This window comes from Mastomys coucha, unplaced genomic scaffold (genome assembly GCF_008632895.1).
Source record: "Mastomys coucha isolate ucsf_1 unplaced genomic scaffold, UCSF_Mcou_1 pScaffold9, whole genome shotgun sequence".
NCBI classification, from domain to species: domain Eukaryota; kingdom Metazoa; phylum Chordata; class Mammalia; order Rodentia; family Muridae; genus Mastomys; species Mastomys coucha.
In genome coordinates, this window is record NW_022196915.1 from 61,244,345 (window position 1) to 61,264,435 (window position 20,091).

Sequence of the window (20,091 nt, forward strand, 5' to 3'; positions counted from 1 at the left end):
GAGGGGGAGGGGAAGAGGAGGGGGAGAGGGAGAGAGGGAGAAAGGAGAGAAGGAGTAAGGAAGAGAGGGAGAGAGAGAGAAAGAATTTTCTCTAAAAGTACATCGCACATGCATGTTTTCTATGAACATGTGTGTCCACGTGGAAGGCAGAGTTGGTCCTCAGGCGTCTTTCTCTATTGCTCTCTCTTTTTGTCTGTTCCAGTTTGTTTCGATTTTTGAGACAGGATCTCCGCTCTAAGTCTCCCTTCTGTTGCCGTGATAACAAACCTGGCAAAGAGCAGCTGAGAGGAGAACTTAGGGAGGAGAGTGTTTATTTCATCTTGTAGGTCACATGGTCCACTGTTAAGAGAGGTGAAGGTAAGAACTGAAGCAGGAACTATGGAGGGAGACAGCTTGCTGCTTTGCTCTCTGCCTTTAGCTGTCTTTCTTATGCAGGCCAGGACCACCGTCCTAGGGACGGCCCCACCCACAGTGGGGTGGACCCTCTTACAGCAATTAGGAACCAAGGCTTCTCTCACATACATGCCCACAAGTCAACCTGATAAAGATAACTCCTTTTTCAAGTGATCTGGGCTACCTCTCTTCCATAGTTAACGAGGCCGGTCTCTCCCTGACTTGTAGCCCATTTATCTCCACACTTCCTCAGTGCTAGAGTTACAGGCACACTCTGCTACACTCACCCCTGGCTTTGATATGAATGCCAGGGATCCAAACCTATTTCTGTGCTTACGGAGCAAGGACTTTACACACCAGGCGATTCTTCCAGAACGCTTAAGCTCTTACAACTTCTAAATAAATATGTCTTTATGCTTAAACCCTAGTGCCCTGACAACAGGGACATACTGCAAGAGCCCAAGGCAGGGCTGTCTGGGGGATACTGACTGACTGTGCTAGGATCAGGGGAACCAAGAGTCCATGCAAAGCTTTAGGGTCAACACTGGTACTAGTGACTGTGGCCTCAGTGCAGGAAGGACTCAGCTGTAGCATCGCCCTCACACAGAGGCAGAGTGCAGACACTGTGGGTTCCCTACCAGTGTTCTCAGATCCCCAAATCCTGATAGCCAGGATCAGCAGGACCAAGCCTGTCCCCTCTGGACCGTTAGCTTCATGTTCTGGAATAGCACATACCTGTCCAAAAGGAATTCACACCACCATGTTATGTGGACTGGCCAAGTCCCACACTCCAAAATTCAGATATAGAAATCCTAACCCCAATACATCAGAATTCAATGGGATTTGGGGATGAGGCTTTAAAGGGGCAGCAATTAAGTAACAGCAAGGTCATTAGGGTAGACTTTAATCCTCCGGTATAACAGCAAAAAGATCGATCGGGACACAGACACAAATGGGGGTTGGGGGGACTGGCGACCATCTGAGAGCCATGGAGAAAGGTCTTGGAATGGACAACCCAGGCCTTCTTGTCATCCGAGCTACCATCTCTGTGGGCCTTTTAACAGCAGCCCTAGAAAACTAACGTGATGTTCCACTAACGGTTGTGTCGCTGTAGCCTCGATTCAAACTACAACTTGACCATCACCATTCTGACACCTGCCGGTGGTGAGATTCGAATTACTAATAACAACCAGTGTACATACACACACACACACACACACACACACACACACACACACACATACACACACACACACACACACAGGATCCACCACTCCTCATAAACGTAAACCCAAAAGGTGATGTTTCCCGTTCTCTTCACCTCGCCCCGCTTCTTACCTGGTGGTAAAACCTTAAGGTAATTTCTTCGGACGTTCAGTTCCCGGAGAGACTTCAGCTGGCCTATCTGCTGGGGCAAGGCTGTGATCTCGTTGCAGCTCACATCCTGCAGCAAAAGGGGGGGGGGTGTTCAGGGAGAGGGGATATCAGATAGGGATAACAAATGCCTTTTCCCAAGCATTACATGTGAATTCTCCTCAAAGAACTTAAATGCTTGGAGAACTCTAGACAACACTTTTATACTGGTCTCCAGGTCCCAGTCAGTGGGGCTCAACAGTGAACAAAGGGAGTTCGTTTCAACAATGTCCTTTGAGGGCACAGAAGACAGTAGTGGCATTTGCTAGCCGTTTCTGCCACTTTTTTGGACCTTACTCAATTCCCACCACAAGTGTACAAGGCAACATTACTAGCTCACAATAGTTGCAGCTCAGGAGAAGGTGGCTTTATGGCCGGCAAGCAGGTGCCAGTTGACATTAAGGAATTATCAGACACCTTTCAGAAAGAAGGTTACACAGCCTCCCATTGTACCGAGCTCTTACACAGAGAAAGAAATACTAGCACACCGACTGGATGCGCCATTTATTCCAAATGGACTTGCTATCACATGGCTGAGAGCCGAGGCTGATGGCTACACGTGCATTTGTTAAGCAAGTCTGTGAGGTATGAGGAAATTGCAGTACCCTACTAATCCCGGATTAGAATAAGCTTGTTCCACGTCAAACACAGACAGCTCTTCTCCCCCATATCTTTCCTTCAGCTCTGGGAAGTAGTGGGGCTTTGCTTTCTTCTCTCACATTCCTAGAACCTCCTTCAGTCTGCAGTGTGCTACCTCTCAGAGGGACTCTTGCACAGAAAGCCCTCTGGCTGGTTCTGTCATCCATCCACCCATGTCTGTCTACCCTGTGTCTCCCACTCTCACCCCCTCACATCCATCCTTGACAGAGACAGCTATCTTAGTGCGGACTTCATTCTGTTCTTTATCCGTGTAAGCTTTCCACAAGGCCCAGGCTCTGTGCAGACGTCTGTCAGTTCCTCCAGAGCCATTCTCTGAGTATTCTCTCCCGAATTCTACACTCTAACCGTGCAGCCACCATGTGGAGTTTCCGTGTAGGCCAATGCTGTTTCACAGTCTCCAAACTCATTCAGGCTTTCCTCCCCCTGCTTGATATGCAAGGGCTGGCATTGTCCTCCTGGCCTCCTACTCATCAGTCAGAGCTCGACCCAAGCCTCAAGTTTCGCCTGTGAAACCATTCCCATGATCCTCTCCTTGCTCTGATCAGCACCTGGAAATGGGTATTTTCTTTTTCCCTTTGAAGGCGGGTACAGCTGTAATTTATTTCTCCCTTATCCTTCATCTGTAAAGTTGGAAGCTCCTAGGTGAGAGGACCCATGTCATGTTCTCTCCATCTCTTAGCAGAGTACTAGGTATAAGGCAGGGATAAAATTTCTAATATCCTCTGATGTAGATACCTCACAATATGATGGCTCCTTGCTTCTGAGACCCCAGAATGGTTTAACGTATCAGTCAAACTCCATGCATGTCCCACTTGATATTGTAGAACCGAAGACAAATCCAGGCTCTAACTATCCCAATGAGGTGGCATACCAAGCAGGGGGGTGGGGGGCCTGAATGAGTTTGGAGACTGAATCAGCACTGGGTTATAATACAGCCTAGTTACCTAGAAACCTGCAAATCAACCTTTCACTTCAGAGGTCACCAAGGCCTTGTTCAATACTCTACTTTCCTTCAGACTAGATGATCAATCATTACTGATCAATCAATCCCTTGCTCCACTCCAACCCCACAACCAGGATCCCTGTTAGACCAGGCTATGTCACTCAGCTTCGCCCTCAGGTGATTCCCCAATGGACACTACTTCACAAAGGCACAATATCACCACTGGTACCAGCGTGTAAGACTGCAGTCCATCAAAAGGGTGTGCGTGGAGTGGCTGACATATTACACTCTCCTAGCTTCAACTGTCTGAGGAGGGAAGTAGGGTGAGAGAGGTTGGGAATCATAGAATTTTCAGGAGTACCACCTCAGCTGCTGCCCTTGTCCTGATCCCCCCCTCAAAAAAAACTCACACACACCTCTAATATTTAAAACAAAATCACAAAACAACTACAAATCACCACCAGTACATGTGCAGAAACAAAAATATACAAGAACATAAAATGAGAATTAGGTGGTGGTCTAATTCTGGTCAGCCACAGAGTCTCAAAGCAAACCTTTCCAGCGAGAACTGGATCTTTCCACGCCTTAACTAAGTTGTGAGTCAGCAGCTGGCCCATCCCATCCTGGTTCCCAACAGCCCTCACAAGCAGGGATGCCAGGCCAGCCTGAGGCCAGCGTCACATGAGATCACGCTACTCTCCTCCAGACTCCAGATCAGGCCTGGCAGGTGACTGACAGCGTCAAAGTGGAGACACGGTTTGTGCGAAGAATCTGCACGGATTACTTTCTCTCTGAGGAGAGGATTCTTGTCATTTAAGTATAAATTAAGTTTCTGTAAGTCTTATAAGCAACTACACGAGAAAGCTTATTGTAGAGATTCATCTCAAGTGTAAAATCAACCATTTCCACAGCTTTGAAAAGACAAAACTAATATGATTTTTTTTCTTTAAGAAATGAGAAAAGGGAAAGCTAAAGGATAATCTATATGTTTAGGCAACACACTTGCAGAATGGCCTCTCCTGAGGTCAAACTCAGCCTTGCTCCATTCTTATAGAGAAATATATATAATTATATATAACCCCATGACACACACAGTGAATATACGTGTGTGTGTGTGTGTGTGTGTGTGTGTGTGTGTGTGTGTGTGTGTGTGAGAGCTGTCTCTAGGTGATCATTAGGGGTATGCTGGACCCCTAAAGCCAAAGTGATTCTTCCCAGCACAAACCCCTACCACCATGGCCTTAACAAATAAAACCAACTCCTGCAGGCCGAACTTAAGCGCATGCCGCCAAAGTCAGCACATACTTACTACACATAAGACAACGAACGCTGCATCTGATAGACACCCAATTTTTCCATCTAAGAAACAGGGCACCCATGGACAAACGCAAGCACAGAGGCCTGTTTGGATTTGGAAAAGTATCTGGCGAGGGTCAGTTATGTTAATAATACTCTATGTTCCTACTAGTTATGTGTCCCCCCATAACATAATAGGCATAATATAATAATAATGATAATAATAATAATAATACTAGGAATAGATTTCCCAAGCAAATCTATTACATAAGGGAGAGACAGGCTATACACCATTGTATACTCAATATGGTAAAAACAGGGCGAACCCTATTTCCCAGGAGTCTCTGAACCTAACCGAATTTTAAAGAGGTTATGAGTTTTATCATAAAAATAAACCCCTCAGGTACTTATGTCTAATTAGCGGAAGGAGAAGTGTGAAAAAGCAATAATTATCTCCATGTCTGGGGAGGTTTCAGTCTTGAAAATGCACAAGCAATGTTTCTAGAATGGCCTCATTCTCTACATTTCTGTACAAATTTAGTCTAAATAAGGCATAGGGCTTATTTGGAAAAGATAATACTTAGAAAAATAAATTTTAGAACAAATAGCAATTAATGCCTTCCATGTCTGCAATTAGTGAAGAGTATCATATTGCAAATTCCACATTAATTTACTTACTAGAATATTCAAATTAATTCCTTCTGTATTTTCTACTAGCCCCAAGCTACTATGTCTTCAAGAATAACTCGCCTAAGCTTCATTGAATCACTGTGCATTCAACATTATAACATCACAATTGTACAACACAAGCTACAAACATGAGAAACTGCTACAAATATTTGCAGACTGGATTCTTCCTGACAGAGAAGCGTATCTAATTATAACAATTTAAATACTCAAATATAGGCTTTTCATGGACTCTCTAACCCAACTCTATTGTTTAGATTCTAACAATGACTTAAATCACACTCAGGGACGGACGGAGTGGTGGAATACCAGCAGAAGAATGTCTATAAGAAAATTGAGTCTTTAGGTAATTGGTGCAGAAGCAAATTATCAACAGTCTCCAACCAGCAAGGAACCAGACCCCTCTGTAGAAATGCCTTTTGCATGTCTAACTATACAACATGAGGCAAGTGTCTTACTCTTCATGTGCTCACATAAAAAGGAGGGAAGAGCACCAGAGTGATGATGCTCAGTCATCAGTCACCTGACCAAAGTCTCCCGCTACAAAGCCTGAGGACTTGAGTTCAATCCCTGACTTCTGGAAACCACAAGGTGGGAGGACGGGCTTCACTCCCGCAAAGGGGCGGGGGGGGGCATTCCTAAATGTTTCCTAACCTGTACACAATCAATCAATCAATAAAATATTTCTAATTTTCTCTCTATACCAGGAAAATCCACTGACTACCCAAGAAGTTAATGAAAACATTAAGCGGTACTCAGGAATGTCAATTTTCATTTCTTGGTAATAAAACAACCCTCAATACCTACAATCAGAACTTGGAAAAAGAAAAAAAAATAAAACATATATATTAACTTAAGCTTGAACCCTTCAAAGCAGCAGCCTTTGATGTGATATATGATCTCCTCACACCCTTGCCTCTCCATTGTGAACCTATGCCTCAGACCGCCCCACATCCCACAAACACAGGCTCCACTCCCTGTTCTTGATACTAAAGGCAGAAATGGAAGCCACAGAGAGGCCCTGAGTAACTCCTGGGTTTCCACACAAACCAGAAAGGTCAAAGGCATTTCCAGAGACCACTAATGGACAAATGATTACGGCAGACACGCTGGCACACCATCCCATACCTACCACAGAGACAGGAACACTAGGCATAAAAATTATGGGGGAGGACTCTCTTCCGAAGCTTGTCATCAGGTTCTTAGCTCAAATTCCCCACACAGCCAAACAGTGGTTGAAAAGTAAATAAAAAAAACCTGTGTGTCTGGTTAGGGCCTAGAAATGCACCTTCCTACTAGCATGACTGGATCCAGCCTGGTGGGCTTTCTGGCTATAACGACAGGCTCCTAAGTCAGGTCCTTTGTTCTTTGGCATGGCAGACGGGACGCTCAGCCAGTGAAGGAGTGGGTGAGGACTTAAATGACAGAAAGCAAACAAGGCTAGCAAGGCCAGCAAGCCACTCAGTACACAGCACCAGCGTGGAACTCCTGGGTCCTTGGCAAAGGTCTCATCTACAAAAGGAGCCAACCTCACTGAGCTGTCAGTGTGCTAGTCTTCACAGCTGCCAGTCAACTATAACATGGGGCCTTGATATAGCACCTCTCACCAGACACACCTCATCTGTCAGCTGGATTGTACAGAAAAAGAACCACATTTCCAGAGACGGCTTAGCCAGTGAAACCCTTGAAGGAGCATTGTATTTGTATCTCCATCCACTAAGTGAAACCCTTGAAGGAACACTGTGTTTGTATCTCCATCCACTACGTTAAAAAGCTGGGAAGATGCAGCTGCCTGTAATGCCAGCCCTGGGATAAGAGACAGAGACTAGAAGATTCCTGGGGCTTGCTGGACAGTTAGTTTAGCTCAGGCAGTGAGAGATCCTACCTCAAGAAATAAGGCAGAAGGGCCCGAGACTGGGCTCAGTAGGAACACTTGGAGCATGAGTATAAGGACCTGAGCCAGATCTCCTGAGGGCATCTCAAAGCCACGTGTGGTGTTGTGTATCTATCAACCCCTGCACTGTGAGTGGAAGGCTGAGAGGACTGCGAGGGCCTGCTGTCCTGCCAGTCTTGCCGAAATACAGCATCTAGGTTCTCTGAGAGATCGTGTCTCCTGGGAATATAGCAGAGAGTGACAGAGAACCCTGAACATCCTTCTCTGGCCTCCCCATGCACAGGAAGGCATATATGCCACATGTACACACATACATGTACTACCATACCCACACTTGTGCATACACAAACACACAGAGAGACACATATATACGAATGGAGAATCAATTGAGGAAGACAGCCAAGACTGATCTCTGGCCTCCAAATAACATTTATAAACATGCAAACACACACACATACACACATGCACATACGCACACCCAGTTTTCAACAAGTTCCAAGGGTTTTAATGAGTTAAATGAGATTTAGTCTACACAGGGCTACAGAACCTTACAACCTGAGCTGGTTCTACTGTAAGGAAACATTCAGACATGTCCTTTTGTCCAGAGCCACCACAGAGAATGTCTCCTGTTCAGCTGCAAGCTGTGGCTTGTCACAACTTTAGTAGGAAAGTCACAGCAAGCAGAGCTAAGGAGCTCCAGAGAAAAGAAATCACAATCCCTCATAACTAAATGACCATCTAGAGTCTCAGTGATGGGGAGGGCTGTCTTGTGCTTTAGAATATATCAATATACACATATATGTATATATATGTATATATACATATACATACACATAAACATACATACATATATGTGTATACATACATACACACATATAAATATATATATGTATATATATATTTGACAGGTGATGGATATATACTTGAATTAGATATGGATATACTTGAACCAGATACATAGCTCCATCCCCTTAAGTAACTACTTAACCAGCTCTTAACTATAACAGAGCAACATGATACCCGCCTTGCTGGGTTATTTTAAGGCTTTATGAAATGATGCAGGTAAACATAATAGTTAATAGTCTAATAGAAACAGAGGCTCGGTAAATGTTAGCCTTCTCTCTTCCCTTTTCCCACAAAGCAGCACTCGAGCAAGCCTTATCTAAGCTGCAAGATAAACTTTGAGAGACAGTGAGGAAACTATTCAGAGTGGACAAGGGGGGTCTGAAAGTTCTAGACTGTTATATCAGTAGTGACTCTAAAAGGATCAGATCCAGAGTTAAGATTCCATCCACTGCCCTGCCCCAGTGCCTACGTCAGATGGAAAATACACATAGGCTGAGAAGAAAGACAGCAAGGTGTGGGTTGTCCGTGGTGTTGGTTGGGTAGGCAGATGGCCGTGCAGGACAATGGCTGGGTGGGGCAGTGGCTGTGCTGGGAGATGGGAGCACAGGTGTGGGCAATGGCCATGTGGGGCCATGGCCATGCGGGGCATTGGCTGTGCAGGGTGCTGCCTGTGCAGCCATGGCTGCCATGGGATACTGCTGGTCTTAAGACTCTAAGGTAGTTGTGCTGAGATGGCAAGGCTAAGACAGTGTTCTGTAGCCTGACTTCCTCGCAAAACTAAGAAGGAACAACTGCTTTCTTTCTGAAGGCTGAGGTATCGGGGCTTTGTTTCTAAAGTGGACGTTAACTCTGGAATGTTCGTGCACACTTAGAAGTGGGTATGATTCTATTCAGAACACTCTGATGAGAACGCGTTTGAAATAGCTTTTCCAAAACAGCCAACAAACAATGCTTAGACTCCAGTGGGCGGAGTGATTTCCTCAGCACTCAAGCCTTAAATGGTGAGTTTTCTGAATGCTCCGGGGAGAGCCCAACTTTACTTTAAAAAAAAAAAATGGCAATCTGTAACTATAAAAGCAAAAGCCTCCTGCTCAAAGAATGATATCTAGCTCTCCAGGGAACTCTCTCCCCAATTGAAAACTAGAAATAATTTGACATGACACAGTTACCTATAGTAACACTGCTATTTTAATCAAGAAATAAATAAATAAATAAATAAAGCTAGATCAAAGATAAATGAGGATGAATGGAAAACAATCTTTTTTTAGTCTATGACCTTTAGTCAAGACTGGCCATATCACTTCTCCATGGTTGAATAATGTCATTAGTATATTTTGCCTGCTTCACAAATAAATGTTGTACATGTCTGTCTGTTTGTTTGTTTGTTTGTTTGTCTGGTTGGTTTTTATTAGTGTCTGTGCACGCCACAGACCACATGTGGAGGTCAGAGGGCAACTATGGGAGTCAGTTCTCTCCTTCCACCATGTGGGTCCAAGGGACTGAACTCAAGTCATCATTGGGCTCGGGACAATTTTTTTTTTTATTAGATATTTTCTTTATTTACATGTAAATTTCTCCCTTCCCAGTTTCCCCTCTAAAAAACAAAGAAACAAACAAAAACAACAAAAACAAACCCCAGCTGCCTCCCCACTCCCCATGCCTGCCACCCCACCCTCTCCTGCTTATAGGCCCTGGCATTCCCCCACACTGGGGCACAGAGCCTTCACAGGGCTGAGGTCCTCTCCTCCCATTGATGATCGAATTTGCAATCCTCCACTATACACACGCTGCCAGAGCAATCAGTCCCACTGTGTGTACTCCTTGGTTGGTGGTTGAGACTCTGGGAGCTCTGAGGGTACTAGTTAGTTCATATTGTTGTTCGTCCTAAGGGGCTGCAAACCTCTCAGCTCCATTGATCCTTTCTCTAATTCCTTCACTGAGGACCCTGTGCTCAGTTCAATAGATGGCTGTGAGCCTCTACATCTGTATTAGTCAGGTACTGTCAGAGCCTCTCAGGAGGTAACTAACTATATTTAGGCTGGCTTGTCTTTCCTTCAGTCTCTGCTCGGGGACAAGTTTCTTTACCCACTGAACCAGCCCATTGCATCCCCTCAAAAACGCTCTTTACCAAAAGCACACTGGCCTAGACCCAGGGAGTAGCAACACAGAACACACCACAGCTGCAGAGCTGTCGAATCAGAGTGGTGGCTCAGCCCTGTTGGCACTGAGCACTAGTGTGTGGCTGATCCTATGTGTGGTGCGTGACCCCTGCACGATGCATACAGTACTTGGTAGAAAAGGCTCAGTACACACACTAGGATACAAGCAGTCCCACCTCAGTAGTTTTCTCTCATATACATACCGGGGTCATAAGTTTTACCTATCTATATTTATAGCAAGGACTTACTTTCTCTTGTTTCTTTTTAACTGTTTAAACATAGCCATACAACATTTAAACCACATTTTTTGTGTGCCTTGGATGTCTACTGGACAATGCCATGGATGAGGGTGTTACCACTCAAGTTACTATGAGTGGCGAAACTTCCATATGTCACTGTCTCATGTCACTGTCTCCCTGGCCTGGGTTCCATCATTTGGTCAAGAGGTCAAGAGTTTGGACTACACAGCTTCTACAACAGGCTGGCACTCTGACATTCTGTAACTTGCAGGCCTAGGGGGAGACGGGACTGTGGCAGGAGTGAGATGTAGGACAGGAGCTGGCAACAGCACAGGAGATGCCCGCAAAGATCAGCTCACTGCAAAAGGAACACACAGCTTGTATCCAGAACTGGAAACAGCTTTGTTCCAGACGTGCCGAACTCCTTACAGGATCCCAGAAGCCTGCTTCCAGACAGGCATGGTACAGGTGATGCTGAGAGCTCTACATCTTCATCCGAAGGCAAACAGAAGACTGATTTCTAGGCAGCTAGGACAGGCTTTTAAAGCCCACGCCCACAGTGACACACTTCCTCAAACAAGGCCACACCTCCTAATAGTGCCTCTCCCTGGGCCAAGCATATTCAAACCACCACAGGGATCCTTGAAGGGGTGGAGCCTAGCGGAAGGTGACTGGGGCACTGGGGCATGCTCTTAGACAGGGTTATCATAGTGCTTAAAGGATCCCAGTAAGGACCAATGAGAGTGGATCATCATAAAAGAGCGAAACTGATCCCTCCCTCTCCTTGGCTTCCTGTCTAGGAACATATTCCTGTCCAGGGACACATTTGCTCCTACCATGGTGCTATCAGCTGTGAGGGAGGAAATCCCCCAGCATTGGCCAAACAGATCACATACTTTCAGCCTCCAAAACTGTGATCTAAATAACCTGGTACATAACATTCCCAGTCTCGGGCATTTTGTTAGGGCAGTGGGAGAGGATGATCCCAGGCTTTCCTTGTCCTTCTGTAACAAAGTCTTCCAGAGGACCTCTAACGGTTATGGTCGGTTAAGAAACAAGAGCATCTTAGAAATCAGCAACATACCAACTCCATTAACTGTTTGAGCTGACCTATCTCTTCAGGCAGTGATCCAAGCTTGTTGTTACTTGCGATTAAGACTTTGAGAGGCAGACCACACAGGCAGGCGGGCAGGGCAGACAGCTGATTTCGACTGTAAAGACAATACAACAAGAACACATGTAAACAGAAAGGCCACATCATGAAGCTGCCTGTGAGCGGGTTCTCTCTTTCATTGTCGAGTGCATTTTCCTTTGGGTTACTGGGGAATCTCTATGTAGGCCTGGCTGCCCTGGAATCCCTCCACAGCCTAGGATGGCTTTAAACAGTATAATCTTCTCTCTCTGCTTTAAACAGTATAATCTTCTCTCTCTGCATTCAAAGTGCTACAATCACATGTAGCACCATGCTCAACTGTGAACATTTTGTAAATATAAGAACTCCAATACTTCTGTCTATGAAATCACTCAAAATTTTAATTTTAAGTGCACAAGGGGAAAAAAAACACACATAAAAAAGAATGAAGGAGTAGATAGACAAGACTGGATAACAAGTATCAAAATGCAATTTGATGACTACCTGGAGATTTCATTTACACTGGTCAGAATGGCCAAAATGGATGAAACAAATGACAGCTCCTGCTGGTGGGGATACAGAGCTAGAGGGGTACACGCATCCATCATTGGTGGGAGTGTCAACTCACTTGTATAGCCCCTAGGAAAAGCAGTGTCGCAGTGCAAATGGATCTACCTCTAGAACCAGCTATACCTGTCTGGGCATATAACCAAGGATGCCTCATTCCACCACAGAGACACTTGCTTAGCCATATTCATTGTTTTTTTTGGTTTGTTTGTTTGTTTGTTTGTTTTTTGGTTTTTCGAGACAGGTTTTCTCTGTGTAGCCCTGGCTATCCTGGAACTCACTCTGTAGACCAGGCTGGCCTCGAACTCAGAAATCCACCTGCCTCTGCCTCCCAAGTGGTGGGATTAAAGGTGTGTGCCACCACCACCCAGTTATTATTTTCTTCATAATAGACAGAAATTGGAAACAACCTAGATGTCTCTCAGTGAGTGAATGGATAATGAAAAAGCAGTCTCTTTGTACAACAAATTTTAAAAATTTATTTATTTTAAAAATGCCAAAATGCACAGGTAAATGGATAGAGCTAGTAAAAATTATTCTGAATGAGATAACCCAGATCTCAAAGAACCATTATGGTATGTATTTACATATATGTGGATGTTAGTTATTGAGTTTTTGGTAAACAGAGCTATAATCCATATAACTATAGAGGTTAGACACAAAGTAAGAGACTGGGGGAAACAGAATAGATAGTTATGGATTGATGGGGGAGTAGGGAGAGAGGGGCCATCAGATCCCTCCTTCCTGGGCTCAGCGAACTCCACGGAAGAAGCAACAAAAAAGAATGTAAGAGCCAGGGGCTAGAAAGATGGCTCAGAGGTTAAGAGCACTGACTGCTCTTCCAAAGGTCCTGAGTTCAAATCCCAGCAACCACATGGTGGCTCAAAACCACCCATAATGAGATCTGACACCCTCTTCTGGTGCGACTGAAGACAGCTACATTGTACTTACATATAATAATAAATAAATCTTAAAAAAAAAAAAATGTAAGAGCCAGAGGAGATGGAAAACACCAAGACACAAGGCCTTCCAGACACAACAGTGCCGACACACACATGAACTCAAAGAGACCGCAGCAGCAGGCACTGGGCTGCACAGGGCTAAGCCAGATGGGATCCCAGGGGTAAGAGGGGAAGTGTACACACAGCCCCATCCCTAACCCCGATGCTACCTCCAACTAATAACGGCTCACAAAGGAAAAGTAAATGTTCTCCAATGGAATCTCACTGGATATATGAACCACTTGTAAGGACAGGAACCATGCCCAGTAGTAGATAATATAATGTTTTAGGTGGTTTTGTTGTTGCTGTCATTTGGCTTTGTTTTTTGGGTTTTTTTGTTTTTTTTTTTAAACCTTACAGGTCTTTTGCTTATATATTACAGTTTCCAGTTTAGGGTTTTTATGGGATTTCTATGTGTGGGAATGCCTACCTGTGTGTGTCTGTGACTACCTGTGTTCTTAGGCTTTGTCTTCAGCTCTTTTGGGGTCTGTGCATCTGTTTGTCTTTTTTTTTTTTTTTTAGAAGACTTTTCTAAAGAAAGAGAAGGAGAGAAAGCAGAAAAGGATATGGACTTAGGTACATGGAGAGGTGGGAAGCAGTGGAGGGAGGGGAAGTTGTATTTAAATATATTACATAAAAACTATTTTCAATTTTTAAAATTTGCAATGAGATTTTTTTTTTAGATTTATTTCTATGGGCTAGTGAGATAGCTCAGCGGGTAAGACCACTGACTGCTTTTCCAAAGGTCCTGAGTTCAAATCCCAGCAACCACATGGTACCTCACAACCACCTGTAATGAGATTTGACACCATTTCTGGTGTATCTGAATAAGTACAGCTACAGTGTGTTTATAATAATAAATAAATCTTTGGGCCGCAGCAAGCAGGTACTGAGAAAGCAGGGTCTATCTGAGCAAGTGGGGCTGACCGGAGTGAGCAGGGCCGACTAGAACAAGCAGAGCTGACCAGAGTGAAAAGAAGTCCTAAAAGTCAATTCCCAACAACCAGATGAAGGCTCACAACTATCTGTACAGCTATAGTATGCACATAGACATAAAATAAATAAATAAATACTTAAAAAATTATTTTTATTTTATGGATGTGAGTACACTGTAGCTGTCTTCAGACACACCAGAAGAGGGCATCAGATCCCATTACAGATGGTTGTGACCCACCATGTAGTTGCTGGGAATTGAACTCAGGATGTCTTGAAGAGCAGTCAGTGCTCTTAACTGCTGAGCCATCTCTCCAGCCCTACAATGAAATATTTTTAAAAGAAATTTGCAATTCTGAGAAAAAAAGTACAACTGGACAGAAAGAATGAACTCTGGGGTCCTGAAGCAGAGTCAGGCAAGCCAACCTTCCAGCTGCCCGTGAGTATTTCGGTATCACAGATGGGCTGAAATGTTTCCATCAAACACATGAGCATTGTTTCAGGAAGGGAAGATGCTAAGCACCAGGTCTGATCACTCCACTTTACAAGGACCAAATCGTCATCACGCGGCAGCTCAGAAGTCTCACCAACTCCCAGGTGTGCATTATAAACACATACAGAGTGGCCCTCGGAAGGAGGCAGCACTGTACAATGTGATGCCATGGAGCTCCTCGGATAGAAGGACAGAAGGACAGGAAGATAGAGGACAGAAGGACAGGAAGACAGAAGGCAGAGAAGGACAACCTTTCTCTAAAACCAAGAGCAATGGAAGCTCATGCCATAAATAGTCCCTAGCGGCCCAGGGCTGCAGACTGTCTCTTAAATCCCCACCACCAGGCTGGAGAGATGGCTCAGCAGTTAAGAGCACTGGCCGTTCTTCCAGAGGACCTGGGTTCAATTCCCAGCCCTCACGTGGTAGCACACAATGTCCGTAACTGTACTTCCAGGGGCTCTGACAGCCTCACAGAGACATACATGCAGGCAAAACATTTTTATTTCACATGAAATAAAAATAAATCATTAAAATACAAAAAGCCCACTGACCCCCATGACGTACTCCTACCTCACCACAGTCCCTACAATGGGGCCTACAGACTAGACTGGAACTCCCAAAGAAAGCTAAAGCAAACCTTTCCTCTGGCTGTCCTGGAACTCACTCTGTAGACCAGGCTGGCCTCAAACTCAGAAATCTGCCTGCCTCTGCCTCCCAAGTGCTGGGACTAAAAGTGTGCGCCACTACTGCCCGGCTAAACCTTCCCTCCTCTTACGTTGGTTATTTCGATTGTTTTGTTCCACTAACAGATGCCATCTAACCAGGCTCTCCTGAAGCACACACAGGAACCTCAGTCAGATAGGACCAAGGCAACCGATACTTCAGAGGCACTGTGTGGTCAAATAAATAAATAAAAATAAAAAGTTAAGCACATTTTAGAGTTTACTAGTAGTTGACTTCTTTCTTTTTCTCCTTCCTTCTTCCTCTTCTTTCTTCCATCCTCCCTCTTCCTCCTCCTCCTCCTCCTCTTCTCCCTTAATGTTTATAAGAATTTTTGCCTGAGAACATGTACCATATAAGTGCAGGTGCCTAGATAAGAGCATCAGATCCCCTAGGAGCAGAATTATGAATGGTTATAAACTACCATGTGGCTTCTGGAAACTGAACCTGTGTCCTCTGGAAGAGCAGGAAGTGCTTTTGACCACTGAGCCATCCATCCAGCACCCAAGAATTTTAATATTGACTTTAAGCAAGAAAAAGAGAGGTGCTGGAGGGGGGCAGTTTAGGGGGGGTGGTAAGAAATGTCCATGAACATAGGTGTGGTTTCTCAAAGGAGAGCCACTATTGGCAGGGAGAGGAGAATTACAGCAACCTACAAATCAGTGGGGTTCACTCAGCTCCACACCATGAGCTGCTACCCCCTGAAGTCGGCCTCTGTACCTGCAAAGGAGCCGAGGGAAAGAAAAATAGAAACGTATCCTTCTACCAAAGGATGCCCAGAACCCAGAGGGCTTCAGCTTCCCAGAGCTGTCAATCAAGTCTGATGGAGGCTTTTGCTCCACTCTGTACTCAAAGCTAGACCACACAAGTCTCCAAATTTCCCATTGTCCACATTTAGTTTTCTAAGACAGAAAGAGTCAATTCGGGAAACTTGATTGACTCTTCACGTGTCCATGCCAGCCAATTATTTCGGCCTCCTCCCTGACACAGAGCCCTTTGTCAGGCTATCACAGAGACAGAAGGGTACCGTTCTCTATCTTTCTTTCCCCGTTATTCTGTAGATGAAGCCAACGGCATGTGATTGCAACTATTAAGAACTTCCCTGTGTTTGTTCACACACACACACACAACACAGCAATGTCATACCCTCTGTGCCCATACGTTCACATGGAAAAACATCTGAAAGTCACAGTAAGAAAGACAGGTTTTTTTAACATATCAAAATATCACGGGTGGTCATTTGGGGGGTTAGCCAATAAGTGGTTTTTTTTATTTTCCTTTGCACACATTGCTGTATTTTCTGAAGTTCTTACAAGTGTTTCTATAGTAAGAAAAGAAGCATCGCGTAACAAGGTAAGCTGGATTAGGTGTTTCGCTCGTGCGTGTTTCTATCTATGAGAACTCCGCGCACTGCTGTGCGTAAGCTATACGAGACACCCCACCTCCCTGCACATAGTAAGAGGCAGGAATCTGGTCCACCAAAGGAAACTCTGACCTATGGGCTCAGAAAAAGCAGGTGCTGTGCAGAGCAAAGAGCTCACTATCACCCCTGCTCCAGGCACTCAATGCCCACCTGATATCAGGGCAAGAAAGAGCACCATCAACAATTTCTCCCATGGTCCAGATCTGCAGGAAAGCTATTTCTACAATTGGATAGCAAGCTTCCCCATAAAGGTCCAGAAGGAGAGAGTAAGTGAGGGGCCTCCCAGGGGCCCTGGCTCTAGGGGAACCAGGTAGCTACCTTCTCCAAGGTTAAAATTCAAAGACAATGACACACTCCCCAGTCTCTTGGGACAATGGAGGATGGAGTGGATTCATCCTGTCCCTCTGTCCTCCCGTAGCCCTCTCTCACCTACAAGGAACTTGGTATCCTGCTGGCTTTTCTCAAGCTCTGAGGAGGGCTCCACAGCCACCTCTAGGAAGAGAACTCAGTTATTCAAGGGGGACACATACATAATTCATAAGGTAATTTGTGATTATGAAATATTTATAAATTTGTAAGCCAGGCATGGGGGTATATACCTGTGACCCAGTACTTGGGAAGCAGAGGGAGAAGGGATGCCAGGGATAAAGTGAGGCCTGTCTCCCAAAGCAGACTAGTTGATAGGGATCCTTTGCACAAGGTGAAAAGAAAGCTGCCAAAAAGGATGCTAACAGGGCAGTTCTCTTAGTACAAAGGCATATCTCGACTTCCTGCTGAAGAGAGGATTATGGGGGTGGGGTGAGGAAATGGATATTTCCAGAAATTTCTGCTTTCCCACCCACGTTGAGATCTTTCTATACTTCTATTCCAGGTCTCGTCACCTAACCAATGCAAGCACCTAACCAGGCCAGTGACAAAACTGACAAGAGTCATTGTCACAGCAGCCAAAAACCGAGCAGAGGAGGCTCCGCTGTGCTGGCTCACTCCCCCTGGAGGTGCTGGAGGACTGGTGCTGGCTTCAAGCAGAACAGCCTAAGCTCTGGACACCCGGGAGGCAGTTCAGTAGTTTAAAGTGCCTGCTGTCCTTCCAGAGGACCAAGTTAGGCTCCCAGGACCCATGCTGGGCGGTTCACAAGCACCTTTAACTCTAACTCCAGAACCACACTTTCTGTAACCTTCAAAGACGTTCCCACAGATGGATGGACAGACGGACGGATGGACACACAAACACACAAAGCTTATAAAACCATTTATGGCCTCTCTGGTAGATGGAATGTTCCTTACACCAAAAGCTGCTTAGCCCTCCTCAAGTCCGTAGAGTTAGTAATCTACTTAATGAGCACGCATGGGCCAGGGCATGTTTCCTCTTTGCCACATCTATTCCTTCAGTATCTGTTTCATATATTTTGTCACAAGGTATTTTTGAATTATTTGCAGTTTTCATGACAGTCAAAGGATACATACATGGGTAACCAAGACCCATGGTCCCCAAGGGAAACATTTATAAAGGGGAGGGGCAACTGTGCCCCTTTAGCTCCCCGTCTACTGCCAATCTCAACAGCCTTTGCTTCCTGAAGCTATTCATCTGACACCTATTTCTCTCAGGCAAGTCGCAGGGCCCCAAGCCTCCACTTCTGTCCTGCAAGCCTCCGGGCTAAAAACAGATCCTTCGAGGAAACAATGTTTGAGGATAAGGTCAAACAGTGCCTGATAAGGTAAAGGCCGAAGTTCAATCTTACATCTAATCAGTGATGCCTGTCTAAAAAGCTAATCGTCTTCATTGTTGTTTCTTTTGGTTACACTGTACAAACCAGTAGATTTGTAGCGAAAAGGGCTTGTTGGCCTGATACAGAATCTCAGGTTCAATTGTGGTGCCCCAGGATTCTCTGTCCTCTCCACAGGAGAGCCTGCCTACCTCCTCCTGCCACTGTCCCTGCCCTGCCTGGGTAAACAAGACAGGGAGAGAGGAGGGGGATGAAGGCCTGTTTCTCAGCTGGCCCTCTGATATCACTTTCTCAATAACTCCTCATCATAAACCAAGTAACAGGAGTCAAGACCATCTCGGGCTTTGGTTTGTTTCAGGCCAAGATCCATAGGATGGATTTTCATACGCCCGCACCCTGCCCTTTCTTGTTGTGGTAAATATTTAATATTAATCGGGGGTTTCCACCCCACCTTGGATCATTCAGTTCTCTGATAAAAGACACTCGACTTCCATATTTATAACAAGCCTTAATCAGATGGGCAGATATCAACCCTCTACGGCAATTAGTATCTACTTCCCCATCAATAACCCTGAGGATATGACTGGCCACGCTTCTGGGCCACTCCGACTCCGACTGAGCAGCCCTCATGGCTAGTTCTTTACCCCATGGCACCTTCTCTCTCCACCTTTTCCCTCTTTTCCTCAGAGAACTGAAGCCCCTACTACCCCTCCTCTGCCAGCTACAGGCTGTAGGCATCTTTACTCAACCAATAGTTTTACATTAAGGAGCAAGTTTACATAGCATCACTTGGTGTAGGAGAAAATCTTGTTCCTGAGGACAACCAACCTTGGGGGCCAGTATTTATCATTACAATGCATAGCCAAAGACCAAATCTTAACACTTGCTTCCTAAATTAAGGGATTCAGAGGCCAAGATGTTTCTGATGGGTTTATTTTTAAAGAGTATTATTTATATGTATTTTGACTAAAGAACTTATCAATGTTCATTTTGAAGGTGTAAACTAATTACTTTTTGTTGGTTTATTTTAGAGTTATTTTTCTTGAAATATTTTTTAAAACATAGACATGTAATATTCTTTATCTGAGTTCACTATCAAGGAACTGGGGCACAGAACCTTCACAGGGCCCCATTCTGTATTTCTATAATACAAAATATAGCTGTGTGTCAACATGTAATAAGGACACATGCTCCACCATGTTCATAGCAGCCTTATTTATAATAGCCAGAACCTGGAAACAACCCAGATGTCCCTCAACAGAGGAGTGGATACAGAAATTGTGGTACATCTATACAATGGAGTACTACTCAGCTATTAAAAACAATAAATTTATGAAATTCTTAGGGAAATGGATGGATCTGGAGAATATCATCCTGAGTGAGGTAACCCAATCACAAAAGAACAAACACGGTATGCACTCTCTGATAAGTGGTTATTAGCCCAAAAGTTTGGAATACAGGAAGAACAACCCACAAACCACAAGGAACTCAAGAAGAAAAAAGACCAAAAGGTGGACATTTCATTCCTTCTTAAAAGGGGTAACCAAATACCCATGGAAGGAGTTGCA

General features: G+C 44.8%; 1 protein-coding gene across 10 annotated transcripts in view; it reads right to left on the minus strand.

The window, feature by feature from the left end:
* Nucleotides 1–20,091, minus strand: part of Lrch1 (leucine rich repeats and calponin homology domain containing 1) — a 190,356-nt gene that overhangs the window by 62,387 nt on the left and 107,878 nt on the right. For all 10 annotated transcript variants that reach the window (XM_031362001.1, XM_031361997.1, XM_031362003.1 and 7 more), the window contains exons 3-4: nucleotides 11,615–11,741; nucleotides 1,732–1,837 (exon numbers count right to left, since the gene is read on the minus strand). In XM_031362001.1, coding sequence (XP_031217861.1) covers nucleotides 1,732–1,837; nucleotides 11,615–11,741 — 233 coding nt within the window. The remainder of the gene's footprint in view (nucleotides 1–1,731; nucleotides 1,838–11,614; nucleotides 11,742–20,091) is intronic.